General features: G+C 50.8%; 1 protein-coding gene across 1 annotated transcript in view; it reads right to left on the bottom strand.

Moving 5' to 3' along the window:
* Positions 1 to 24147, bottom strand: part of LOC130473431 (collagen alpha-1(I) chain-like) — a 30119-nt gene extending 5972 nt beyond the window's left edge. Inside the window, exons 1-3 of the mRNA XM_056844952.1 lie at positions 24131 to 24147; positions 22155 to 22678; positions 20830 to 22092 (exon numbers count right to left, since the gene is read on the bottom strand). Of these exons, the coding sequence (XP_056700930.1) occupies positions 20830 to 22092; positions 22155 to 22678; positions 24131 to 24147 (1804 nt within the window). The remainder of the gene's footprint in view (positions 1 to 20829; positions 22093 to 22154; positions 22679 to 24130) is intronic.
* Between the last annotated feature and the right edge of the window lie 603 nt (positions 24148 to 24750).

Here is a 24750-nt window from a genome sequence, read left to right as displayed (position 1 = left end):
AAGCCATGTTGGGTTTTGCTCAGCAGACCTTGCCCTTCTATATGCTTGACAATTCTAATAATGCTTTCCACCAATTTACCTAGAACAGACGTTAAGCTAACTGGCCTGTAATTTCCGGGGTCCCCCCTGGAACCTTTTTTTATAAATGGGTGTTACATTGGCCATTCTCCAGTCCTCTGGTACAGAGGCTGATCGAAGGGACATGTTACATATCTTTGTTAGAAGTTCAGCAATTTCCCATTTGAGTTCTTGAAGAACTCTAGCATGAATACCGTCTGGTCCCTGTGACTTGATAGTTTGCAGTTTGTCTAGACAATCTAAGACTTCCTGCCTTGTTACCACTATTTGCCTCAGTTCCTCATTCTCCCCTCTCCAAAATCTCTGTTCAGGAGAAGGAATCTGCCCTGTATCTTCAACAGTGAAGACAGATGGGAAGAATTCATTTAGTTTTTCAGCAATTGCTTTATCCTCCCTTAGAGTTCCTTTCCTCCCATTGTCATCCAATGGTCCAACTGCTTCCCTAGCTGGTTTCCTACTCCTAATATACTTAAAGAATTTCTTATTGTTTGTTTTGATGTGTTTAGCAATATGCCCCTTAAAATCTTTTTTTGCATCTCTAATTATCTGCTTGCATTTCCTTTGTGCAAGTTTGTGTTTGCTTCTGTTCGCCTCGTTTGGGCAAACTTTCCAGTCTCTGAAGGAAGACTTTTTTTCTCTAATTGCTTCCTTCACCTTACCTGTTAGCCGTGGTGGTGCCCTCTTGAACTTATTACTACCTTTCCTGACCTGCAGTATACAGTCTAGCTGAGCCTCTAGTAATGTGGACTTGAGTAACCCCCAAGCCTTTTCAAGAGATTTAACCCTCCTAACTGTTCCTTTCAACTTCCTCTTTACCAGTTTTCTCATTTTAGAGAAGTTCCCTCTTTTAAAGTCAAAGGCAATTGTGTGAGATTTCCCAGTCACTTCCCCACTTACATATAAATTAAATTTGATGCCATTGTGGTCACTATTGCCAACTGGCTCAACTACATCCACATCCTGCACCAAGTCACTGGCAGCACCACAGAGTATTAAGTCCAGGATCGCCTCCCTTCTGGTTGGGTCTATGACCAACTGTTCGAGGGCACAGTCATTTAGGATGTCTAAAATTTTTATCTCTTTGGCTTGACTGGAGCATACATTTATCCAATCAATATAAGGGAAGTTAATCTCCCATTATTACTACTTCATTACCTTTACATGCTTCCCTAATTTCATTCTCCATCTCAAGATCACCTTGAGCCATTTGGTCAGGGGGGCGATAGAACGTCCCCAGTTCTAAATCATCTTTGGGGCCTGGAATCGTCACCCATAAGGATTCTGTGGACGAGTCTGCCCTTTTTATGGTCTCTAGCTTATTAGACACTATGCCTTCCTTGATATACATAGCAACATTCCCTCCAATACGCCCTTCTCTACCACTGAGCCACTAGCCCTTCCCAAACTACACACTTCAACCTGCCTTATATTGAACCAGACCATCAGTCCATCAAGGTCAGTATTGCGTACTCAGGCAGGCAGTGGGCCTGCCGGGTCTCAGGCTAAGGGTCTTTCACATCACCTGCTACCTGAGTCTTTAAACTGGAGATGCCAGGGATTGAACCTGGGACCTTCTGCATGCCAAGCAGATGCTCTGCCAATAAACCACAGCCCTTCCCCTTCTGGTATCATTCTGATTTATTTTATTACAAACATGCAGCGTAAGCAGGCCTTCCAGGGCCACAGAATTTATATACTGAGTACATTTTGCCTCACCCCTCCTCCACGCATATCAGGGTGGCATTCACCAGCCTCTCCCCCCACCCCCAGCCATTTCATCCTCACGACAACCCTGTGTGATAGGTGAGGCTGAGATGGTGGATCGGTCAGGGTCGCCTACCAAGCTTCCACTGCCGTGTGGGGATTTGAACTGGGGGTTTCCCAGGTCTTAGTCCAGCACTTTCACCATTGCACTACTCAGGAGCAAGCAAGTATGCAGGCACCGGGTTGCTCAGGCTGGGACCCTGGAATTCCCTCCTCGGTATGCAGAGGGGGGCTTTTCTCCCTCTGCCAGGCATGGGCCTTTCTGGCCACTCCACTCAATACACCTTTGTGGTGCAGTCCTGCAAATGGCAATTAAATGCTTCCACCCCCCCCCTTAAGAAAAAAAGCTGGACCATGGGTGCTGGCATGCAAAAGTGGTAATGGTCAGGGGGGCATCAGTGCAGTCTAGATCCATTTCAAACAGTTTGGGGAGCAGGGCTGTTTCAGGGGGCTGGGGGCTGAACTTCCGTTAGAGACAAAAGCAAGACTAGCCCTGCTGGGTTGGGCTGGTGGGTGGTCTGGTCCAGCACCCCTGCTTCACACAGCAGCCAGGTAGCCCTGGGTGGCCAACAAAGGGCAGAGACGCTAAAATCCTTCCCCTGGTGCCGCCTCCTCCTCCTAGCACCATCTGTGCTGGTGGCCACTGGCAGTGAACCCCACAATTGAAATATTTCCGTGTTTCCTGAAAGCTATTGCCCATCCCCTCATTGGGTGCCCTCCCAAATTCTGTTACTATGAGAGAGGAAGAAAAAGTCTTTCTGTCTACTTTCGCCACCCCAGGCACAATTTTATGAACCTTTCCCACCCTTTTCTAGACTAAAAAGTCCAAAACTCTCTAGCCTGTCTTGAAACTGAACCAGGAGGGGATGGAGGTGATTCTGGTTGGGAGGCCTGAGGAACTGGAGAGGACTTCACTGGCCTCCCTATTCCCCTCCCCTTGTTCTATGTTATTCTCATTATTGGTGGGGGGGCAACCTATTGCTTATTCCGGGCACTATGGGCCAAATTAAGCATCATCTGGCGTTTTTAAGGGTTTTTAATTGGGTTTTATTGTTTAATTTTAGAATTATTACTTGTTAATGTTTGATATGTTTGATGATGTTCCCCGCCCTGAGCCTGGTTTTGGCCGGGGAGGGCGGGTTATAAATTGAATAAATAAATAAATGAATAAATAATAAGCATAGAGTGGGAAGGGACCTCCAGGGTCATCTAGTCCAACCCTCTGCACCCCACCACCTCCTGAGGAAGCCTGTTCCACTGAGGAACTAAGAGCCAGCGAGGTATAGTGGTTAAGAGTGGTGGACTCTAATCTGGAGAACCGGGTTTGATTCTCCACTCCTCCACATGAGTAGCAGAGTCTAATCTGGTGAACCAGGTTTGGTTTCTCCACTCCTCCGCATGAAGCTGGCTGGGTAACCTTGGGCTAGTCACAGTTCTCTCTGAACTCTCTCAGCCTCACCTATCTCACAAGGTGTCTGTTGTGGGGAGGGGAAGGGAAGGTGACTGTAAACCAATTTGATTCTTCCTTAAAGGTAGAGAAAATTGGGGTATAAAAGCCAACTCTTCTTTTTCTTCTTCTACTGCTACTAGTAACTGAGGAAGTTCTTCCTAATGTTTAGCCGAAAACTCTTCTTATTTAATTTCAGTTCGTTAGTTCTGGTCCGCCTTTCTGGGCCAACAGAAAAACAACTCTGCACCATCTTCTGTATGACAACCCTTCAAATACTTGACCAGGTCCAGCCCTGCTGACTGAATCAAGAGCCTGCTGGTTATACTGAACCCAACATTATTGTTGGAGAAGCAATTGAATTACACTGGGGAAAATATTTTATTCCATCCCCTTTGCCCAGAGAAGAGCTCCCTGACTTGATCTGGCCATATGGATCCATGCCAGGGTAACCTTGAGGCTTGACTACTGTAAGACATTCTACAAGGGTTTGGCCTTGAAGACATCTTGGAAACTCCACCTGCCACAGAATGCCGTGTCTCATTTACTCTCAGGAGCCGGGCATTTGTAGTGGCAACAAGGAGACCCTGCAGAAGCCTGGAGGGAGGGAATGCCAGCTCTCTGCTCAGCCTGAAGGAGCAGCTGGCCCCTTGGAACGGGGAGTCCAGCCTGACCCCCTGGCTGGGGGAGGGGCTGGCCAGGGGGCTGTCCTGACAGATGCTTCACAAGGGCCCTTCTGGGGGAGGGTGGTGTTGCCTTGGTTCCAGCTGGCACCAAAGAGGAAGCTTAGCCCCACAAGCCACTTTTGCAGCCGGGATGGGATTCCAGAGGGCCCCACATTCCAGAGGGACTCAAGAGGCGGAGCAAATTCCAGGGCTGGCTTGCAACAGCCAGAGGAAGCCCAGCGCTCTGTCCCCTTGGAGGTTAAGGGGGGATCTTTGAGGAAGGAGGATGGGGGGTCTTTTGTGCGAAGGGACGGATGGTTGCCCCCAAACTGCACTCCTGGCCTGACCCACAGAGCCCCAGATTCCCACGGGTGCTGAGGAATGGAGGGCAGCTCTTCTTCCACCGCAGCACTTCTGCCAGATCCAACCAGGATTAAAGGATTATTAAAAAAAATCAGATCGACGAATCGAGTGTATTCTTGAACATGAAAGACAGCAGCTAACGTAAAAAAGAGTAACACAATAAATGTACCGTGGCTATCATTCCTCTAAAAATTACTCATTATATAAGTAAGTCAAATATAATCATAGATATGGAAAACATCTACTCATATAAAAAGGAATAAGTAAGTCTAAATATTTAGACATATAAGTATGCCATGGTAGCCATTTCTCATAGAATTGTTCTACAGATTGTTTATCAACTGGATTCATCAGATAGGTCATTTTGGCCATATTTACATATTCTGACATCTTTCCATTCATCAACTTCTGGTAAGGTCTTTTGTCTCCATCTCCTCGCAAGCACCACTCTCGCTGCTGTTGTAGCATATTTGAATAAGTCTTTAAATTTCGCTGGTAAATCTGATGGTGTTATACTTAACAAAAAAGCTTTTGGGTCCAGACTGAGTTTTAAATTGAGCATTGTCTGTAATTCACCACGAATCTTTTTTCCAATACACCTGTAAAGTCGGACATGTTCACCAAACATGAAAGAAGGAACCGTCTGTCTCCCGGCATTTCCAACATGCCCCATCTTTCTTGTTCTTTTGTTCCATACGGGAAATCATATTGGGGGTAATATACCATCTGTAATACATCTTATACCAGTTTTCTTTTACTTCCTGACTTGCTGTGTATTTTAGTTCTTGCGTACACAGTTTTTCCCATGTTTCCATAGTTATCATTTCGCCAAAGTTTTGCATCCATTTTATCATATTAGTTTTAACCTGTTCGGTTTCTGAATCGTATTTCAGTAACAGCTTATAAATTTTTCCCAGAAGGTGCTGATTATTCTTGGTTATAATGGTTTCAAATTCTGTTAGATCTCTCATATCTCCGATTTTTAGACAATCTTGTTTAAGACAGGATCTTAATTGAAGATGAGTCAGCCAGTTGATATTCTTATATTCTTTTTGGAGAACTTGAAAACTTTTGATCTTCCCTTCAGAATTCATCAGTTCTTGGTATGTTATGTAAGACACATTTGGCACAACATCGTCTAGATATGCTTCCGTTGGGGACATTATTGGTGGCAGAGAAGAACTTATTCTTTTTTTATACTTATTCCAAACATTTAAAAGTGCTTGCTTGATATCACAATCTTCTGATATTTTTCCTGCTTAGGTGTGGGATTTCAAATTCCATAACACCTTATGGAAACCTCGTTGTAAATCTACTCTTTCCAGTATAATATTTCTGTTCTTTGGTTGTTTAATCCAGTCCGTAATCCATGTTAGACATGCCGCATGGTAGTAAAATTTAAGATTTGGTAATGCTAATCCTCCTCTTTTCTTGTCATCCTGCAATACTTTGAATCTTACTGTTGGTTTTTTCCCATTCCAAACAAAATGGTATAACTGTCTTTGCCATCCTTCTATCATTTTGTCTGTTAGGCTTATTGGTAAAAATTGGAATAGGAAGTTGAGTCTTGGAAGTACATTCATCTTGATAGTAGATATTCTTCCTAACCAGGAAATATTCATCTTTGACCATCTATTTAAATCTTTTTCTATTTGTCCCCAGACACTTTCATAGTTTGTTTTAAATAGCATCTTATTTTGGGACGAAATGTTTATGCCAAGATATTTTATCGGGTCTTTGGTTATTTGACATCCTGTTGTTTTGGAGATCGGAACCTCCTCTTCCTTTGAAAGGTTAAATGTCAATATCTTCGTCTTGTTTTTGTTTAACTTATAACCAGAATATTTGGCAAATTTGTTAATGTGGTGTTGTAAATGCGTAATTGTTTCCTTCGGATTTTGAAAGATTAAAACAACATCATCTGCGTAGCTTTTGATTTTGTGTTCTTCATTTCCACTTTGAAGACCTCTGGTTTTTGGATCAAGTCTTATATAGTTTGCCAAAACTTCAGTTGATAAATCAAATAACAGTGGAGTAAGCAGACATCCTTGTCTGGTACCTTTTTCTATTTTAAATTCTGATGAAAGAATTCCATTAATTAAAAGTCGTGCTTTTTGTGTAGAATATATAGCGTTAATTTGTTTTGATGAAAGCGTCTCCACATCCAACTTGTTTTAAAGTGTTCAATATGAAATCCCAAGAAACATTATCGAACACCTTCTTGGCATCAAGAAAGATCATTGCCGCCTTTATAGATTTCGACTTTATATGTTGTATGGCACTGAGGACTAGCCTCACATTATCTCTCGTAAGTCTTTTGGGAATAAATCCCGTTTGATCCGGATGTACTAGTTTGGTTATAAACCTTTGAAGTCTTTTAGTTAAAATAGAAACAAATAATTTGTAATCCACATTTAGCAGAGAAATTGGTCTATAAGCCTGTGGAAGGTATGGGTCAGCTCCTTCTTTTAGTAACAAGGATATATGAGCTTCTTGCCATGATGCGGGTATTTTTCCTTTTGTTATTATCTCGTTCCATCTCCAGTGGTTCTCTTCATGTTCTGAGTAGCAAATCTCTGGTTCTTTTATGGACAAATCTTGCAAGTATATCTCTTGGTTTGTGGTACTTGGAAGCAAGGCTGAATTTATTCGGTAGCAGTACTCTAATTCTGTATCATCTTCATCAAACTCATAGTGCTCTTGAAGAAATGCTTTAAGATCATTTTCTAAGCTGTTTTTTCCAAAGTGTTCTGGAATTCTGTGAAATTTAATATTCTTGTCTCTAAGTTTCACTTTATGGGAGTCTACTTTGACTGAAAGATCCTGAATAGATTTGGAATGTTCTTGAAGTTCTGAATCGTGTTGTCTCACTGTTGTCTCAACAGTCTCTTGTTTCCGTTTTATCTTGATTATTTCTTGAGAGTTAAACTCTAGCTTCTCCTCGACCTTGGCTATACTTTGGAGAACTTTCTGTTCTGAATTCAGTATTGAGTCTTGTATCGTTTTCTGTAGGGATGTCTTTAAATCGTTGATCATATCTTGTGTACGTGAAAGGAAATCTCTACTTTCTTTTGCCATGACCAGGCTCTCTGTTGTTGTTGTTGCTGCTTTGGATTTAAACTTCCCAATGACTATCTCTTGCTCTTCTTCCTCAAAATCTTCCAGGACATCTAATGTTGGTCTTCTTCGTTGTTGTCCTTTGATTCTTTGAGACTGTCGGTAGGCAAAACTGGTGAATCTTTTCTTCATGCTACTGTAAACACTTATGAAATACAATTAGATTAACACAGTTCAGTAAGTTCAGTTGGATCTTTTTTAACCCCTTTCCCTTGCACAATGCACTTTAACTTGTAACTTATAACATAGGTAAACACTTAATTTATATGTCTAATTATAGTCCTTTTAACACAGTATACAGTCAGTTACTGTAAGCACTTGTCCCATGACAATTCCATAAACATCCACAGACGAGGAGTCCAAAATAGAGTTGATTTATTGGAAAAAGTCTACAGGTTTACAGCAGCTATAGGTAAGTTGGCACGATTGAGGACTAAAGGCACGGCCTAAGGCCTATATGGAAGAGCATTGGTCATATCAGATAGCGGTGGCAGCCATGGCAACCCCCCCCTGCGAGAGCAGTTCCCACAGAGTTAGCAAGAGGAATTTGACAGTTAACAGGCTCGGCCTTGGGCTGCACCTGGTGAAACCAAAACACGCACAGTTTGGCTGTCTCAGCAACAAGCGGGCCTGACAGTTACACTCAAAATTAATTCATTCAATTTACTATTTTTAAATCAATTCATTGGAAAAAAATCAGTTGCAATCAAAGTCAATTCATTCAAATGCAGCTTTTTAAAGTCTCTCTGAAGTGCCTTCAAAAACTGGAAGTTGGTTTAGTTTAGTAAAATTCATTAACATTCAGATACATTCATCAATATTTTGCCAACAATGTCTTCTTGTTTATAGGGGAGCAAGGCATTTCAGTCTCAATATTTTGGTTGGGAAAGGGGAAACTGGAGACAGTAAAAAAAAGATTTTCACAGCCACTTGGTGGCAGTAAAGCCTTGTCTTGTTCTTGAGGGAAAAACAAAAGGTATTTGGAAGAAAGCAGCTCTGAGTTAATTCAGTGGCCGCGGTAGCGGGAAGTAAGAAAAGAAAGTGTTGTGTGACGTACTACTCAAACCAGTCCTAGTGGTGATCGTTGATCTTCTGTAGAGAAGGGGGCGCGGAGCTAGATCCTTTAATCGAGTAACAGCATCAAAGTTGGAACCGGCAGGAGTGGGGGGTGAAACTCGATAAACCACATAGCCCAGGACTTAGTGATAGCATACGGGCCTGCCTAAAAACTCCGGGACTGGACCTGGCAACCCGCTATGCAAGCACATGACTACTTCCCAGCCACGCGCCCGCTCCAAATGCTACTGGGCGGCCGCTGCGTGGTCCGTTTGAAACTGACACGGCTGCTCTTGCGAGCTCCGTGCAGCCAGCAGCTAGGAAACAGAAGCAAGGGCCATCTCCAGTGAGCCAGAGAGACTCCATGTTCCTGTACAAAACTCTGTTCCAGCCGCAGCCATGTCATAAGAAGCAGAATGTCATGTAGTCAGTGTCAAGCACCCCCCCTCCTGCAAACATCCACCGCTTAATGGGCCATCAGCAGCAGTTCAGATGAGTCATTCCTCCAACCCAGCTGCAGCGACCCCAGGACGTTTGCGCAGATCGCTCCCATTGTTCCTGAATGCTAATCTTGTCAGCAGAAAGCTTCCAGCTCACCACCGCTTGCAAAAGTCATTGGAATCAGAATAGATTTCCAAATTCTCCCTACTCCATCCCGGCAGACACAGATTAATCCTGGGAGGGGTGAAATCCCTCTTCCTGCCCCCAGAAAAACAGTATAACTGGGATTCCCCTAGCCCATTATGTCACCTTAGGTCTTTCCTGGCACCTTTGCCGTTACTCTGTTGGTTTGGTTTCGCGGACCTAACCACGCTCCCTCCCGCCTTGCTGGTCAAGTCTACGGGAACCCCTGCCCCCATCTCGGTCTTCCTTTTCAATCTGTTTTTAGCCTACGTGAAATTGGACTACACCTCGTCTAGATACGGTAAATATATGGTCAACGATCTCCTGCCACATTGGCAAATGTCTCTGTACTCCTCTCTTTAATTTACTAGTCTCTCTGTATGTTTGTGTTGCACTATTTGAATGCTTGAATACATAAACACTGTTTAATTTGGAACTCCTAGTCTCTGTCTTTATTCAAACGTCTTATTAAACGGATTCTGGTATAGTTGAGTGCGATACCGCTATAAAAATACATAGTTACCGATTGCTCAGCTAATTTCCCCAATTAAAGAGCAATTCGGCTAACATTAGCCAGCACGATCTTGTCGGGCGTCCTTCCTCTCGCTCTGCTTTCGCTTGCGCTATGCCTCCTCCTCCGCTGCTGCACCAGGTCCGGCAAAGAGCCCGCTCCAGGGCAATCCATCAGACCAGTGCAGTCTCTCAGTTGTTCTTGTCAGGAGCAGATCCTGGGAATGGTATGCTGTGGTTGTGAGCAGCTGCTGTTGTGTTCCTCGTTCAAGGTCTCGCCTGGTTCTCTGTTTAGACTTCACGCCTGAGAAGCACTGAGTGCCCTGTTGGTCTCCTGGGTGTGTGTGGTTACCATGGTGCCCTGTTATCAGTCTTCGTTTTGCTACTTATGTTCTGTATCTGCCTGTCCCCTCCATTAGAGTCCATTTGACTCTTAATTGGGGACCCCTCTTATAATGTTGCAAAAGTACATCCACATACATCGTCTCTTCCACTGCACTCACCATTAAGGGAGCTTGAGGTTTTGCAGGAGGTCCTGCTGTTGTCTGCGGCAGCGCTCCCTCTACCACAGACACCACCCGTTTTTTGGCGGCTCAAGGGGTGACTCCAGATTAAGGGCAGCGGCTTCCCAGCGGTCACCCTCATCCGATGAAGCAGAACTGTCTCCCGGGGGGACAGCAATTGTAATCCTGGAACCCGACGGGTCCGCTGGCAACGCCTCACAACCACAGCATACCATTCCCAGGATCTGCTCCTGACAGTTCTAGGGTCAGCGATCCGGACTGCGTTGGGGCGCCTGACTGGAAACTGTTGTGCCGACCTAACCACATTCAGACAAGCAAGCTACACGCATCCCCACAGAAGCCACTTGTTAGTGGCCCCACCCCCTTTCCTTCAGCAAGTAGGCACACACACACATGCCAAAGGCTGGAATCTTTCCTCTCACATAAGGGAACAGCCTTCCTCCCACCTATTCCTCCTTTAAGTTTCGCTTCACCCTGCAAGGGAACAATAGAGTTCTATTCATTCATGTAGCGAGGCTCACGCAGGTGCTGTAGAAACTAATGACGTTGCATTGACAAGCTAACATCGAATGTTATTGGAATGTCAAATGTCTGTAAAACCTCTTGCATTGCCCCTCCCTCGGTGGGACAGGATTGCAGAGCTCATTGTCTGTGTCCTGGATCACCTGGTTATGACTTCTTGGCCAATAAAACAAGCCGTGAAGCTCACACCAGCCTCCTTGTCCTCATTGTCTGATTGGACTACGATAATTAGGGGACCACATCAAAACCACGGTACATAGCCCCGGGAAAGCCTGGAAGATGGCCTTCCCCCCCCCACTTTTCTTTTTTCTCAAACGGCGTCTTCGCTCTTACGCTGCCCCTTATACTTTCTCTCCTGTTAAAGTTCACAGTCTGCTTGTTAGCAAGTGTCAGGCTGCTGAGGTTTTTAATCGGGTTGTTTTCAGCAGTTAATTGAAAAGTTATTTAGGGGAGGGGGAGGGGGAAATTGTCCACCATCATCTCAGTCTGCTCACCCCTCACTGCGCTCTTAATCACCAGGTGCCTCTGCAGCAACTTTGCTGGCCGTCGGACCCCTGGTTGGATCCAGGGGGGCCTTTACGGAGTGATATCTCCTCTTTGCCTGCTCCCCCCAGTCCTTGGGGGGGGCCTTCCAAGAGGGCAGTAGGAATCCCGTGACACGGGCTGCGTCTGATGGCTGGGATCCTCCGCCGGAAGACCAATCCCCAGCTGGGGCTTCTCAAGAGTAAGCGTGATGGCCTCTGGATAGGACGTGCAGTTGCAGCATGTGGGACTTCAGTCCAGGAGGTCTGGGTTCCAAAGTCACTCAGCGGGCGCCTTTGGGCCAATCACTCCCAATCAGCCCGACCTACTCTGCAGGGTTGTTGTGAGAATAGAAATGGGGACGGCAAAGCCACATGAGCTGCCCTGTGCTCCCTGGAAGGGAGGCGTGATAAAAAGGCAGTCTACAGATCAGAGCTGGTGAGCCTTGGTGGCCGATGGGCCGTTGACGGACCTCACTTGTGCTGAATCAGACCCTGAGTCCATCAAGGTCGGTATCATCTACTCCTCTGATGGCCGGTGGCTGTCCAGGGTCTCAGGCTGAGGCCTTCCATTGTCACCTACTGCTTGGTCCTTTTTAGCTGGAGATGCCAAGGACTGAACCTGGGACCTTCTGCATGCCAAGCAGAGGTTCCACCACTGAGCCCCTCGCAAGCCCCTCACAGCTCCATCCTGGGCCCCCAAAACCACCAGTACTCAGGGAACAGGGTGCTTATGTCTCCCACCTGCTCCTCGAAGCTGGCCGGGGGCCCTTCTCTGGCCTGGCATGGAGGGGAGGGGATACCAGACGACCCCTTTCCCTGCCCTAGAGGGCTACCTCACTCTTTGGGGCCATCTATTCTGTGCGAAGCCCAGGCAGCGTTCTGGTTTCAAAGTTCGAAGGAGGAGGGCTGTTGCTGAGAACGTGAGTGCCTCATAGAATCACAGAGTTGGGACCACCAGGGTCATCTAGTCCAACCCCCTGCACAATGCAGGAAATTCACAACTACCTCCCTCCCACACCCCCAGTGACTCCTACCCCATGCCCCGAAGATGGCCAAGATGCCCTCCCTCTCAACATCTCCTTAAGGTCATAGAATCAACATTGCTGACAGATGGCCATCTAACTTCTTCTTAAAAAACCTCCAGGGAAGGAGAGCCCACCACCTCCCGAGGAAGCCTGTTCCACTGAGGAACTGCTGTAACTGCTGAAAATTCTTCCTAACGTCTAGACAGAAACTCTTTTGATTTAATTTTAACCCTTTGGTTCTGGTTCTTGTAGGTTATCCGGGCTGTGTGACCGTGGTCTTGGTATTTTCTTTCCTGACGTTTCGCCAGCATCTGTGGCAGGCATCTTCAGAGGAGTCACGCTGAAGGACAGTGTCTCTCCTTCAGTGTTACTGTCCTTCAGTGTTACTCCTCTGAAGATGCCTGCCACAGATGCTGGCGAAACGTCAGGAAAGACCACGGTCACACAGCCCAGATAACCTACAAGAACCAATGGCCGTGAAAGCCTTCGACAATTCCTTTGGTTCTGGTCCGACCTTCTGGGGCAACAGAAAACAACTCGGCACCCTCCTCTATATGACAGCCCTTCAAGCACTTGAAGATGGTTCTCATATCCCCTCTCAGTCTTCTCCTCTTCACCTCATGTTCTTTGTTTTTCTGGCTCCCATAACACTGCCCCGTGGATCTAGTTTTGAAGGACAGGAGTGCTGTTCAACCAATATCTTTCTGGTCCTCACATCTCCCACTGCCAAGAGCCCCCCACCCCAGAGGCATATCTTCATGTCCTGTGCATGCTGGGGTCTCAATCCCTCCCCCGAGGAATGTGTCCCTCTGAAGCCTCAATTCCTGGAAAGCCAGCCTCCTGCTGAGGGGGGAGGAGAGGGTGCCTCTCCCCATCCCTGGAGGGCTCCTCCACAGACACATCTGGCCTCAGGATCTCCCTGATGCGGAGGCATGTGATGTTTTGTGCAGTGAGATCAACAGCGCTCACGCCCCTGCTGGCTTTCCAAGTTTAAACAAACAGAATTTAAAAGGCTTCCCATGAACAGCCCAAGTTTTTAAGAAGCAGGAAGGGATTTGACCACCCACCGCCCCTGAATTTGCTTAGGGCTGCCAGCTGCCGTTGCTCTGCTGCTTTGCTAAAAAACGGTCCCCTTTCCACTGGATAACCTTGCTCCTCCCGTGCCTGTGGCTGCAGCTTGGGGTGAGCTGTGGTTGATCAGGCTGCCCTGCTACAGCCCAGCCTAGAATCTGCAAACTCCTGCATCACAAGGTCACTACTTGGACTCCGTGCTTAGCATGCAACACTGCTGGCCTGGCGTGGTGTAGCGGTTAAAAGCAGTGGTTTGAAATGGTGGACTCTGATCTGGAGAACCGGGTTTGATTCCCCACTCCTCCACATGAGCGGCAGAGGCTAACCTGGTGAACTGGATTCGTTTCCCCATTCCTCCACATGAAGCCAGCTGGGTGTCCTTGGGCTAGTCACAGCTCTCTCAGCCCCACCTACCTCACAGGGTGTCTGTGGTGGGGAGGGGAAGGTGATTGTAAGCTGGTTCGGGTCTCCCTTAAGTGGTAGAGAAAGTAGGTATATAAAAACCAACTCTTCTTCATACTGTGACATGTTGCTCAGGTTCATACGTATATAGGAAAGAGGTGGCAGAGACATGAGGTTCTGGAACGGCTGAAGGCAAAGGATCCCATCTGAACATACTCCCTTATGTTAAAAAAAATAATTACCTGCAAGCAGAAAACCAGCCCTGCAAGCAAAGAGCAGAGTGGAAGGTTTTTATCCAGTTCTACCTGCATTGTCTTCTACTTTTATAATTATAATATAATTTATATTTCCATTCTCTGCATTGCTTATATGGTATGTCATGTCTTACACCTTTTTCTTTTTGTGTTGTTTTTCTGACTTTTTATATTGTGTGATCTGCCTTGAGTCTCAATGAGAAAGGCAGGCTATAAATAAAATGCATCAGTCAATCAAACAAATGTGTTTCCTAGCTGAATTTTCCAGCATTGTCTCTGAGGTCCCCATCCGTAACTGGAGATGCTGCCAGGGATTCACGGCGGGACCTTCGGCACGAAAACCAAGCACTCTGCTGCTGAACCAGGGCCCCTGCGGATCTGTGTGTGCCTGTCACCAGAACCCCTCAACCATAACCTAAAGCATGGGGTTGGAATAGATGACCCTGGTGGTCCCTTCCAACTCTATGATTCTATGAAAGCAGAAGTTCCCTTTAAATCTTCCTCCTTCATTAGTTCTGAGGCAAGTTCAACTTCTCTGGGTCAGGACCAGCCCCTGCACATGTCATCGGCACAGGGGGGCCAAGGAAAAATTCCTTTGACAATAAAAAGATATGAGGATTTTCCCTTTGGACATCTGTGCATAAAAAATGATCCTGTGTAGCTCCAAAGCTCACCCTTTGGCCCTCCTGACCCTGCAGTGGGGCCACCAGAGGGAAGGCCCCGCTTCCTCGGTCTTTGTAGGCCAAGCCAGGTTTAAAGCCCCCTCCCCGCTCTGCCACTGCTCGGCCCTCCAGAGGCCAGCGAGAGGCCCCAAGAGGGCTTTTCTCAGGAGGCCGTAGGAAATGAGTTGGGGGCTCCAGGGTACGTGCTGAACATCACAACGTCAGAGGCAGGGAGGAGACGGGAAAGGAGAGCTCCGGGAGGAAGCGGCTTTGATCGGGGGCTCCAGCGGAGCTGCCTCCTGGGGAGAAGAAAGCAACCTGCTCTGTAAACAAGGATGCTGGAGAAGGCGAGGGGGGGTCATCAAAGTGGACACAGGCAGAGCTGGGCAGCTCCACCCTGGGAGGGATGCCCTCCTCCTTTCCCACCTAGGCACAAGCAGCCACCTGCTCCAGGTGCGGCGGCCACCTGCTCCAGGAGGGCCTGGCCACACGGAAGAGAGCTGCACAGTCCATCCCCAGGCCCCTGCAGAAAGAGAGAGCCCCGCAGGTGGCCAACTGCCCAGGCTGAGCAACGCTTTGTCTTGGTTCAGCCCCTGCTTCCTGAGAAATTCAATTGCCTCCCTATGAGATTCCTTTGAAGAACAGTGGCTCCCCCCCACCCGTTCCTAAAGGTTGCCATTTTCGAGGTCAGATTTGTATCCCTTTCTTCTTTTGTGTACGGGCCAGCCTGTTCGCTCCCTAAGGAAACAGAAGGGCCTTGTTGATTGTATACATCACACTGGCCGGTGAGAATCATAATGTTATGTGCCAACCCTCTGCTCGGCTGCCGGATTAAGCCCAATAGGCCCGGCTTCTACCCGAAATAATAAATGGCATCATTCAGAAAGGCCAAAACACCATCCCTGTTTTTCTTTGGACAACCCAGTGACACACAGCAATGTGCAAGCTTTGGAGTTCCCCAGAACATCAGGGCAGATGTTACAAAATGTAAAAAGAGAGGAAAAGCTGCTTTTAAGCCTTTTCCAAGATCCTGATGTAAAGACATCCTCATAGTGGATAATCTGGCAGGGGCTGCTGTGGGCCCATAAAAGCAAGAGGCAATAAACCAACATACCTCCGTAGCAACAGTGTTCCCCTCAAAGTTTCTGTTCTCCCTCTTATCCAGTGAGACAGAGGAAGAGAGAGCAGCACAAACCAGGAGATGAATTCAGGAGATGAACTGGAGATGTTGCAGGGTGTTTATAGCTAGTTAAAGCCAGGTTAGGCAGTTTATTCCCATGTTCACACTCTCTGGCTGATTCAATTCGCTTCCATCAAAAGAAGAAGAGTTGGTTTTTTATATGCCACTTTTCTCTGACCTTTTAAAGGAGAATCAAACCGGCTTACAATCTCCTTCCCTTCCTCTCCCCACAACAGGCACCTCTGTCTAATCCACTGTTGATTGTATTGACATTCACTGGGTAATCTACCTTGAGTCCCAGTGAGAAAAGCAGGCTATAAATAATTAAATAATGTCAATAAATAAATGCCACGCAGCATCTGCCGAAGCGGGTGTGAGGGGAGGGACTTCAATGCCATAGAGTCCCCAGCAGCTGAGGCCAGAACAGGACTGTTAAAGGTGCCACCCGAGTACCTATTTTTCCAGAGCTGGCAACCCTCAGCTCCTGTACCTAAGCAGCAGATGACTCTTCACCAAGTACCCCCCCACACACACACACCCTAATTTCAATAGGGAGGCCTGGGGGACGGGGGGGGTCACTGTCTGGTTGGACTGCAAAGATTAACCGTCTCCACAGATTCAGGATAAGTGGAGCTGGGAGGCCGACTCAGTTCAACGACCCACAAGCCACTAAACATTTCGTTAAGGAAAATCATTAGCAATTTGTCAGGAGCAGACATGGAGCGGAGCAACCCGAGATTCAAGCCCCAACAGGGCAGGGCAGGGGGCTGAGCCCTGGACGCACGAGAGCATTGCCTCTGCGGAGAAGCCCCTGTAGAGGCCTGCAGAGCAATCTGTCACCCATTTGGGGGGGGGGGCACACTTGGATGGGCTTCTTGTGGGAAGGAAGCAGAACGTCCCCCTCTGGATTCTTTACACAGACAACTGAGAAATGCCCCCGTCTGCCGCCAGCCCCCCCCCCTCCCCCAGCGCTTGCCTGAACTTCCTGTCTTTCCAGGCTGCAAGAAGAGACCCGTCTTTCCTAGATGCCTCATTCTCAGGCTGCCCGAAGAACAAAGGGCCCAGGATGCCACCAGCAGCACCTGCTGATACTTGCCAAGGGGGCCAAAAAGCAGCACAGACAACGCCAGGAACAGCCACAGCCCTGAGCCGCAAGGCGGCCTCTTGCTCTGCATTTGCAGCGAACCACGTTGTTCTCTGCTCAGGTCCCGGGAGCTCCCTCTGGGAAAAGCGACCTTTGGCAGGGTGGCCTGCTATCAGTGGCGGCCCAGGGCCTGGTTCCCACAGGGCCATGGCCGGATCCAGGAGAGAGAGCTTCCCCCGCAGGCCAAAGGCTCTGCGCTGCAGCTTCTAGGCACCAAAGCATTCTTGCTAATTCAATTTATATTGTTTTAAACAGACTTTTTAGCAGGATGTTCATTTAAAAGTCTGGGTGGTGGGATGTAAAGTCTTAGTTGGATTTTAAACAATTCCAGTTGTTCAAATCCTTGGTAGTAAGCAAAAGGAATTCTAGTAACTTACATGGAGCTTGAAAGACGGGGTTTCTCTTTCATTTGCTTGTAAAATTTATTGGTGTAATGTGAAGGGGACCATAGCTTCTGTTCCTCGAGGCGTTTTATGGCGATGAAATCCTCCTCAGCCGGCGGGACTCAAACCATCTCTCCCCCTCTGCAGGAGGGGGGAGGTTGGGAGTCAAAACCGCTCTTCTCGGCAGCAGGAAGTTACCTGCATTCCAATCCCCTGTTTAGGATTGGAGACGGGGCTTTTGAAGAGAGCCCCGATTTAAAACACCTCTCGGTTCTTCCGAGCGAACTGAGAAGACATGGCGCTGGGTCGGCATCTTCACAGGAAGCCAGGCACCAAAGCATTCTTGAATGACCCCACATGGAAGGCCAGGAGGGCCGAGCTCCACAGCTGTTGGACTCAGAACCACCATGCAGAGCCCCTCCCTCCCCTTCCAGGGGGATCCGGCCGACTGCTCCACACAGCCATTGTTGGGGCACAGTGGCAAAGGCGTCCGCTCCGCTGGCCGCTCTGGGGAGTTTGTCACTTTCTTACTTCATTTGGAGTCTGCCTTTCCCACTTGGACTCAAAGTGGATTAATAGGGTTGCCAGGTCCCTCTTCACCACCGGTGGGAGGTTTTTGGGGTGGAGTCTAAGAAAGGCGGGGTTTGGAGAGGGGAGGGACTTCAATGCCATAGAGTCCAATTGTCAACGTGGCCATTTTCTCCAGGGGAACTCTATCGACTGGAGATCAGTTATAACAGCAGGAGATCTCTTGCCACCACCTGGAGGTTGGCAACCCTATGGATTAAACAATTTAAAAGCCATGAAATAAATACAGTATAATACTATAGGGTTGCCAGTTCTGGGTTGGGAAATACCTGGAGATTTTGGGGGTGGAGCCTGGGGAGGGTTTGGAGAGGGGAGGGACTTCAAATGGAGTACAATGCCACGGAGCCCCACCTTCCAAAGCAGCCATTTCCTCCACGGGAACTGGTCTCTGTTGTTAAGTCTGCGTGGGCAGGATTCAAGAGGTCGGAAATGGAGTTCAATGCAACCAACGTTTATTGTAGGGTAGAACAGAACTGGGGATACCTTGGGAATGGTCCTGCTTATATGCCCCCCTGGCCACCTGTGGCCGCTCCCCCCCCGATCCGTGATAGGGGGAAACAACCTTCCTGTGCCCAATGGCGCATGCTGGCTTAGGGCCAATAGTGCGGCCCGGTTTCGGCCAATGGGGCGAGCAGGGCTAGGAGCCTTTGCCCAGGACTCAAGCTCCTAGGATTTCCCCCTGCTTACCTTCTAACACATACATAACATCTGTCGTCTGGAGATCGATTGTAATTCCAGGAGATCTCCAGCCACCACGTGGAAGCAAGGACTCCCACAACACACCTACAGATCCGACCCAGGGGCCAGCCTGGGACCTCCCTGTATTTGGTGACTAGAAGTAGCTCTCCTGGGTATTTGCTCACCTGTTAGCTGAGCTCCTTTCACGGGAGGGGCCGTGGCTCGGTGGAAAAGCATCTGCTTTGCATGCAGAAGGCCCCAGGTTCCATTCCCAGCAGCATCTCCAATTAAAAGGACCAAGCAGCAGGGTGCTGTGAAAGACCTGAGACCCTGGAGAGCCACTAGCCCCTCTGAGTAGACAACACTGACTTGGATGGACCAAGGGGGTCTGATTCAGCAGAAGGCTGCTTCATGGGTGTGCTCATGTATACGAAGAGCCCTGCTGGACCAGAACGGTGAGGGTCAATCTAGTCCAGCATCCCGTCTCACACAGTGGCCGGCCAGTTCCTCTGGAGGTCCAACAGGAAATAGAGGTTGAGACCTTCCGCTGATGTTATTTGCTGGCTCTGGGATTTAGAGGTTGACTGCCCCTGAATATGGAGGTTCCCTTTACTCACCACCGTGAGAGTAGGTACTGATAGACCTGTCCCGCATGTATATGTTTAACACCCCCCCCCTTTAAAGCTGACTATGTCAGATGGAACCTGGGCCCTTCTGTGGGTAACGCAGCTTCTCTGTCACTGAGCCAGCCCCCCCCCCTCCCTGGGCAGCTTTCTTCCCCATACTTCTCTTTTCTCTCTCTTTTTGAAACACAGATTCTGTCAATGACACTGAATGGTTGTGGATCCTTCATGCTGACGGTAGTGCTGATGGCAGGTGAACTCCTCCAAGGGCTCCTTCCCACCTGGGCCGAATCCCCCTGGTTCTGGTGTGGCCCCTCCGCAGTTCACCCCTCCTTTCCACAGGACAGAATCAGCCTCAAAGAAAAGGATGGGGGAAGGGGAGGCCGAAGAGGCCTTTCTGTGCAATGAGGGCTTGGTTTCTATCTTCTGTGCCCCCCCCCCACTTGGGAATTGTTCCTGTTTCCTCATTCATTCTCCCAGATGGAGCTTTTCACCGGATCCTGAGTTTCTGGTGCTCAGAGCCAGCTGGGAGTGGAGATGCTTCCTTTCCTAGTCTCCCTTGCTTTGGGTTTTTTTTTTTTTTTTTTTTTTTGCATGTTTCAGGCATGGCAGTGGTCCTGAGTGCACACAACTCCAGAAGGAGGGGCCCTGGACAAGACAGAGGCTCTGTAAGGGCCAGCACCAGAGCCAGAATCCCTTGCCAAGGCCCCAGGAATCCTGGAGGTCACCCCTGGCATCACACAGTTCTGGGAGAGAAGGGGTCACCCCCTCCTGGGGGCCATTCAGGCCCTCGCAATGGTCTGCCCGCTGGCAGAAGAGTAGCAGAAGAAGAAGAGTTGGTTTTTATATGCCGACTTTCTCTACCAGTTAAGGGAGAATCAAACCGGCTTACAATCACCTTCCCTTCCCCACAACAGGCACCCTGTGAGGTGGGGCTGAGAGAGTGTGACTAGCCCAAGGTTACCCAGCTGGCTTCGCATGGAGGAGTGGGGAAACAAATCCAGATTAGCCTCTGCCGCTCATGTGGAGGAGTGGGGAATCGAACCCAGTTCTCCAGATCAGAATCCACCGCTCCATGTGCTGGTGACAGAGGCTGGGGCAAGGGTGGGGGGGGGATGGCAGAATATCCTTTGCCCTGTAGGTGGTTAAGGAAACCCAGGTTCAGTTCTCTGATCCTTGGATGTAAGTGGGTCGAAGAGTCCTATTGGTGGGAGGGGCCTTAGGAGCCATCCCCCCCCCCCTGTAGTGCAGGACATGTGAAGCTCCTGCATTCTGGGCAGAGGCCTCTGCAAGGGCCAGCTGTTTCTCTGAAAGTTCACCCCCAGGAGATTTCGCCTTGCCCTCTGGAGCCAGCCTGCGCCCTCTTCCAGGCGAGGGCCTTTCCAGGAGGTGGAGAGCCCAACCCTGCCCCCCCCCGCCTTCTCTTCTCCATGCTCAACATACTCCCTTCCTTCAAGCCTTTTCAGACCCCCCCCCCCGGGCAGCCCTTCCCCCTTTCTTTCTAGCCTTTCCTACAGGGCAATATTTGGAAGGGGGCACCAGGGTGGGCCGGGCAGAGCGGAGGGGGCCCGAGGGCTTCTTCCCCCGAGGCGGGGCTTGCGCTGGGGTTCAGGCAGCCTGCAAACCGCACCGGCCTCTCTCCGGGCCGGCCCGCGCGCGCCTGAAGCCCCTTGTGCCTCTCCCCCGGGAGCGCGCCCGCGCCACTCCGGCATCTGCCTGCAGAACTGGGCGCCGGTTTCGCCGCATCCCTTTCGGTTCGCGTCCCCTCCTCGACGGTGTTCCGCTCTCGCGGCCCTCGCTCGGGGTCATCTGCACGTCCCGGAGCGCCCCGGAGGCCCCCGACGGAGCGCCGCCAGACCCGGGTGCGGCTGGGGAGGGGGCCGGGCCGGCCGGAGGCAGGCCCGGGGGGCGAAGGCCGAGGGGCTCGAATCGCCCGCTGCGCGGAGGGCGGCCCACACCGCTCCGGATGGAGCGCGGGGAGCCGAAGGGCGCAGCCCCCAGCGCCCCCCGCCTCTGCCTGCCCGCCCGGCCGGCCGGCCGGTCTCCTCCTCTGGCGGGCGCGGCGGGGGCAGCTATAAAGGCGGCGGCGGGAGGCGGGCGGCGGGCAGTCGCCGGCCACACCGAGGGACTGGCGCTGGGCGGCGGGTGAGTCCCTGCGGCGCGGGGCGCCACCGATCCCCGATGGGGCGTCCCTGACTGCCGGGCGGGGAGCTCGCCAGACAGCCCGGGGCGGCGGGAAGGGGGGGGAGCCGCGTGCAGGCGCGGGGGTGGGGGGCAAGGCCGTTGGCCCGAGGGAGGGAGCGGGGAGCCGGCCGGCCCGCCTCGTCCCATCTCCGGCGAAAGCGCCGCACCACGTCGGGGGCTGCCCGGGCCCTGCTCAGTCCGCCCCCCCCCCCCGTGACAGGGCTCCGGGACGCGGGCAGACTCGAGGCCGCCTGATTCGAGGGGGGGGGCGAGGCGGGGGAGACCCAGGCCGAGCTCCCGGGGCGGTTCGCAGCAGCAGGGCAGTCCGCCTTCGCCCCTCACGGGGAGGGCAGCCCGGGCGGCCGGAACAAGACGCCCCCCTTCTGGGCTCCTGGGAGAGGCCTGGCTGCATCTGCCCCTCCGTTGGCGGCGCTCCAGCGGGCCGGGACAGCCGCTGCATATCAAAGGCGCAAAGCCCTTCGGCTCCTCTTGCTGGGAAGCGGCGAAGCGCGTGCGGGTCCCGGCCCGGGAGGGATCCCCGCGCGCCCTGCCAGCCCTGCCCTGCCCCCCCCCCCCATGCATGGCCGAGCTGGCGCCGCTCCCGGCTCTCTGGGGAGGGAAGCGTAGCCGGCTCCGGGCCCGGAGGGGAAAGGTGCCGCCGCCCGACGAAGCTTCCGACGGCGGCGTCCTGGCGGGAGGAGCGACTGCCGCGCGAAGTGGGCCGAGAGCAGGGCTCCCTCGGGGGGGGGGGGGTCGCCGGTGGTACCCACGCCCGCTCGGGAGCGGCAGGGCAGGCAGAAGCCCCGCGGGGGTGCTCCGGGCGCGGGTCCTGCCGGGGGGCGGTGCTGGGGCCGGCGAGGCGCGGGGTTCCGAGGGGGAGGGCTCCGCTGACCGTGCGCCTCGCTCGCCGGGACCGAAACAGTGCCGCGGGACCAGTACTTGGGCAGCCGACCGACGGCCGCCCCTCCGGGGATTTCGTGGAAGGAGGCCCACAGAGGCGGCTGGGCTTCCCAGCCAAGGGCTAACCGGGGCTGACCCGGCCGAAGGGCCCAAGCCCCGACCAGAGCCTGGCCCGTCCAGGTCAGGCCGCCTGGTAGACTGGTGCTGGGAAGCGGTGGCGTCGCAGCCGAAACGTGGCCAGCCCTCCTTTCAAGGCCAGAGGCCAGCGGAGGTGGTTTGCCATCGCCTGCCTCCCCGGGGCGACCCTGCACTGCTTGGGTGGTCCCCTGTTGTTCAGCAGCCGGGGGGGGGGGCGCGGCGCTCCCCCTGCCGGCAGTCTTCAAGCGGCGGCTGGAGGGAGGGAATGCTTCAGGTCTGCTATGCGTCGAGCCCGGGGGTTGGTTGGGCTGGCTGGCTGGCTGGGGGCCCCTTCCAGCTCGACAACGCTCCGCCGTCTTAGTTTGGGAGTCCTGACAAGACGGGGCTAGCCTGGGCCGTCCAAGACGGATTGCAGGATACAGATCAGAGCAATCAGACGACATCAGACAGCCAATCAACCATGCAATTGGATCAGGATTAGGGAACTGGGGAATGAGGCCAGCTGTAAACCCTCTAAGGCGGTTAAACTATGCATAAGGCAGAGGATGGATTACAAAGTGCAAAACAGGGCAGTGAAAGTTCCTCAGTGGAACAGGCTTCCTCGGGAGGTGGTAAGCTCTCCTTCCCTGGAGGTTTTTAAGAAGAGGTTAGATGGCCATCTGTCAGCAATGCTGATTCTGTGACCTTAGGCAGCTCATGAGAGGGAGGGCATCTTGGCCATCTTCTGGGCATGGAGTGGGGGTCACTGTGTGTGTGTGGGGGTGGTAGTTGTGAATTTTCTGCATTGTCCAGGGGGTTGGACTAGATGACCCTGGTGGTCCCTTCCAGCTCTATGATTCTAAGTAGGCGCCACCACCATCATCGCACTGGACAGTTCTATTATAGAGATGCCCTCTCGGGCCGTTCATTCTACAGCAGAAAACAACTTTATTTATTGATTTATGTTATTTATAGTCCACCTTTCTCACAGGGACTCAAGGCAAATTACACATGGCCAGCCTGTACAATCACCAAAGAAATGAGACGTTCAGTAACTAATGCGTTAGCATTTTAGAAGCTGGGAACCACCGGAAAGAACTGTAGCACAGAATAAGTATTCACATGACACATTAAGCAGTACAGAAATTATGTAACAGGATCTGACTTACAATAAGCTATAGGCAGCAGTAGAGGCCGCCGTCCATGATGATTAAGAACATAAGAAAGGCCCTGCTGGATCAGACCAAGGCCCATCAAGTCCAGCAGTCTGTTCACACAGTGGCCAACCAGGTGCCTCTAGGAAGCCCACAAACAAGACTTTGACTGCAGCAGCACCATCCTGCCTGTGTTCCACCACACCCAAAATAATAGGCATGCTCCTCTGATACTAGAGAGAATAGGTATGCAGTATGACCAGTATCCATTCTAACTAATAGCCATGAATACCCCTCTCCTCCATGAATATGTCCACTCCCCTCTTAAAGCCCTTCAAGCTGGCAGCCATCACCACATCCTGGGGCAGGGAGTTCCACAATTTAACTATGCGTTGTGTGAAAAAATACTTCCTTTTATCTGTTTTGAATCTCTGTTTTATCTGTTTTGAATGATTGTTCTAAGTAACTTTGTGAATCATTGCGTCCAGAGCTACTTCATTGCCTGGGTAGAAAAGCCCTCTTGAAGAGTTCATTGTTTGCAGAAGGCCAGGAGAGTCGAAGCCTTCCTCACCTCCTCTGGCAGGCCATTCCGCAAGGAGGGAGCCACAGACAGAGAAAGCAGGCCTAGGGGCAGAGGTTGGTTTTGCCCATTTGCAGGTTGGGCACCTGCGGGAGCTGTGAAAAACTGTAATATTCTATCAGAGTTCCAGAAATGCGAGTGATCCCTCGAACAGTTCTTCTCAGCATCTTTTGTCCTAGGGTGGGGTGGGGGAACTAAAGTGAAAGCCAAATAACAGCAACTGTTCAAAAGTGAAAGTCAATTTGAACAGCTGGAGACTCCCCGGATAAGCCTGTAGTTCTGGAAAGTAGCCACGAGGGGGAGCAACTTTGGTCTGCTGCCAGATGTGCATCGGGAGGACTGAGGGGGGAAAGCATTCCCCCCCCCTGCACTGGCCAATGACGCCAGAATGAAATTTAAAAGGGGAAGCTGCCCCCCTCCCCGCCAAGCCTTGACAATATTAGATCCTCACTTAGCAATTGCTATGAATGTGCCTGGTTTTAAACCGGTGGCCATTTCCACACCTGGTAGCAATGACTCGGCAAGTGAATGGCCAAGGAAGCAATGAGATGCCTCCTCATAGAATCATCATACAGTTGGAAGGGGCCATAGAGGCCATCTAGTCCAACCCC

Source organism: Euleptes europaea, chromosome 2 (assembly GCF_029931775.1).
Source record: "Euleptes europaea isolate rEulEur1 chromosome 2, rEulEur1.hap1, whole genome shotgun sequence".
Lineage (NCBI taxonomy): Eukaryota > Metazoa > Chordata > Lepidosauria > Squamata > Sphaerodactylidae > Euleptes > Euleptes europaea.
The sequence above is the reverse complement of the archived record's forward strand: the minus strand, read 5'-3'. Positions and strand labels throughout refer to the sequence as shown.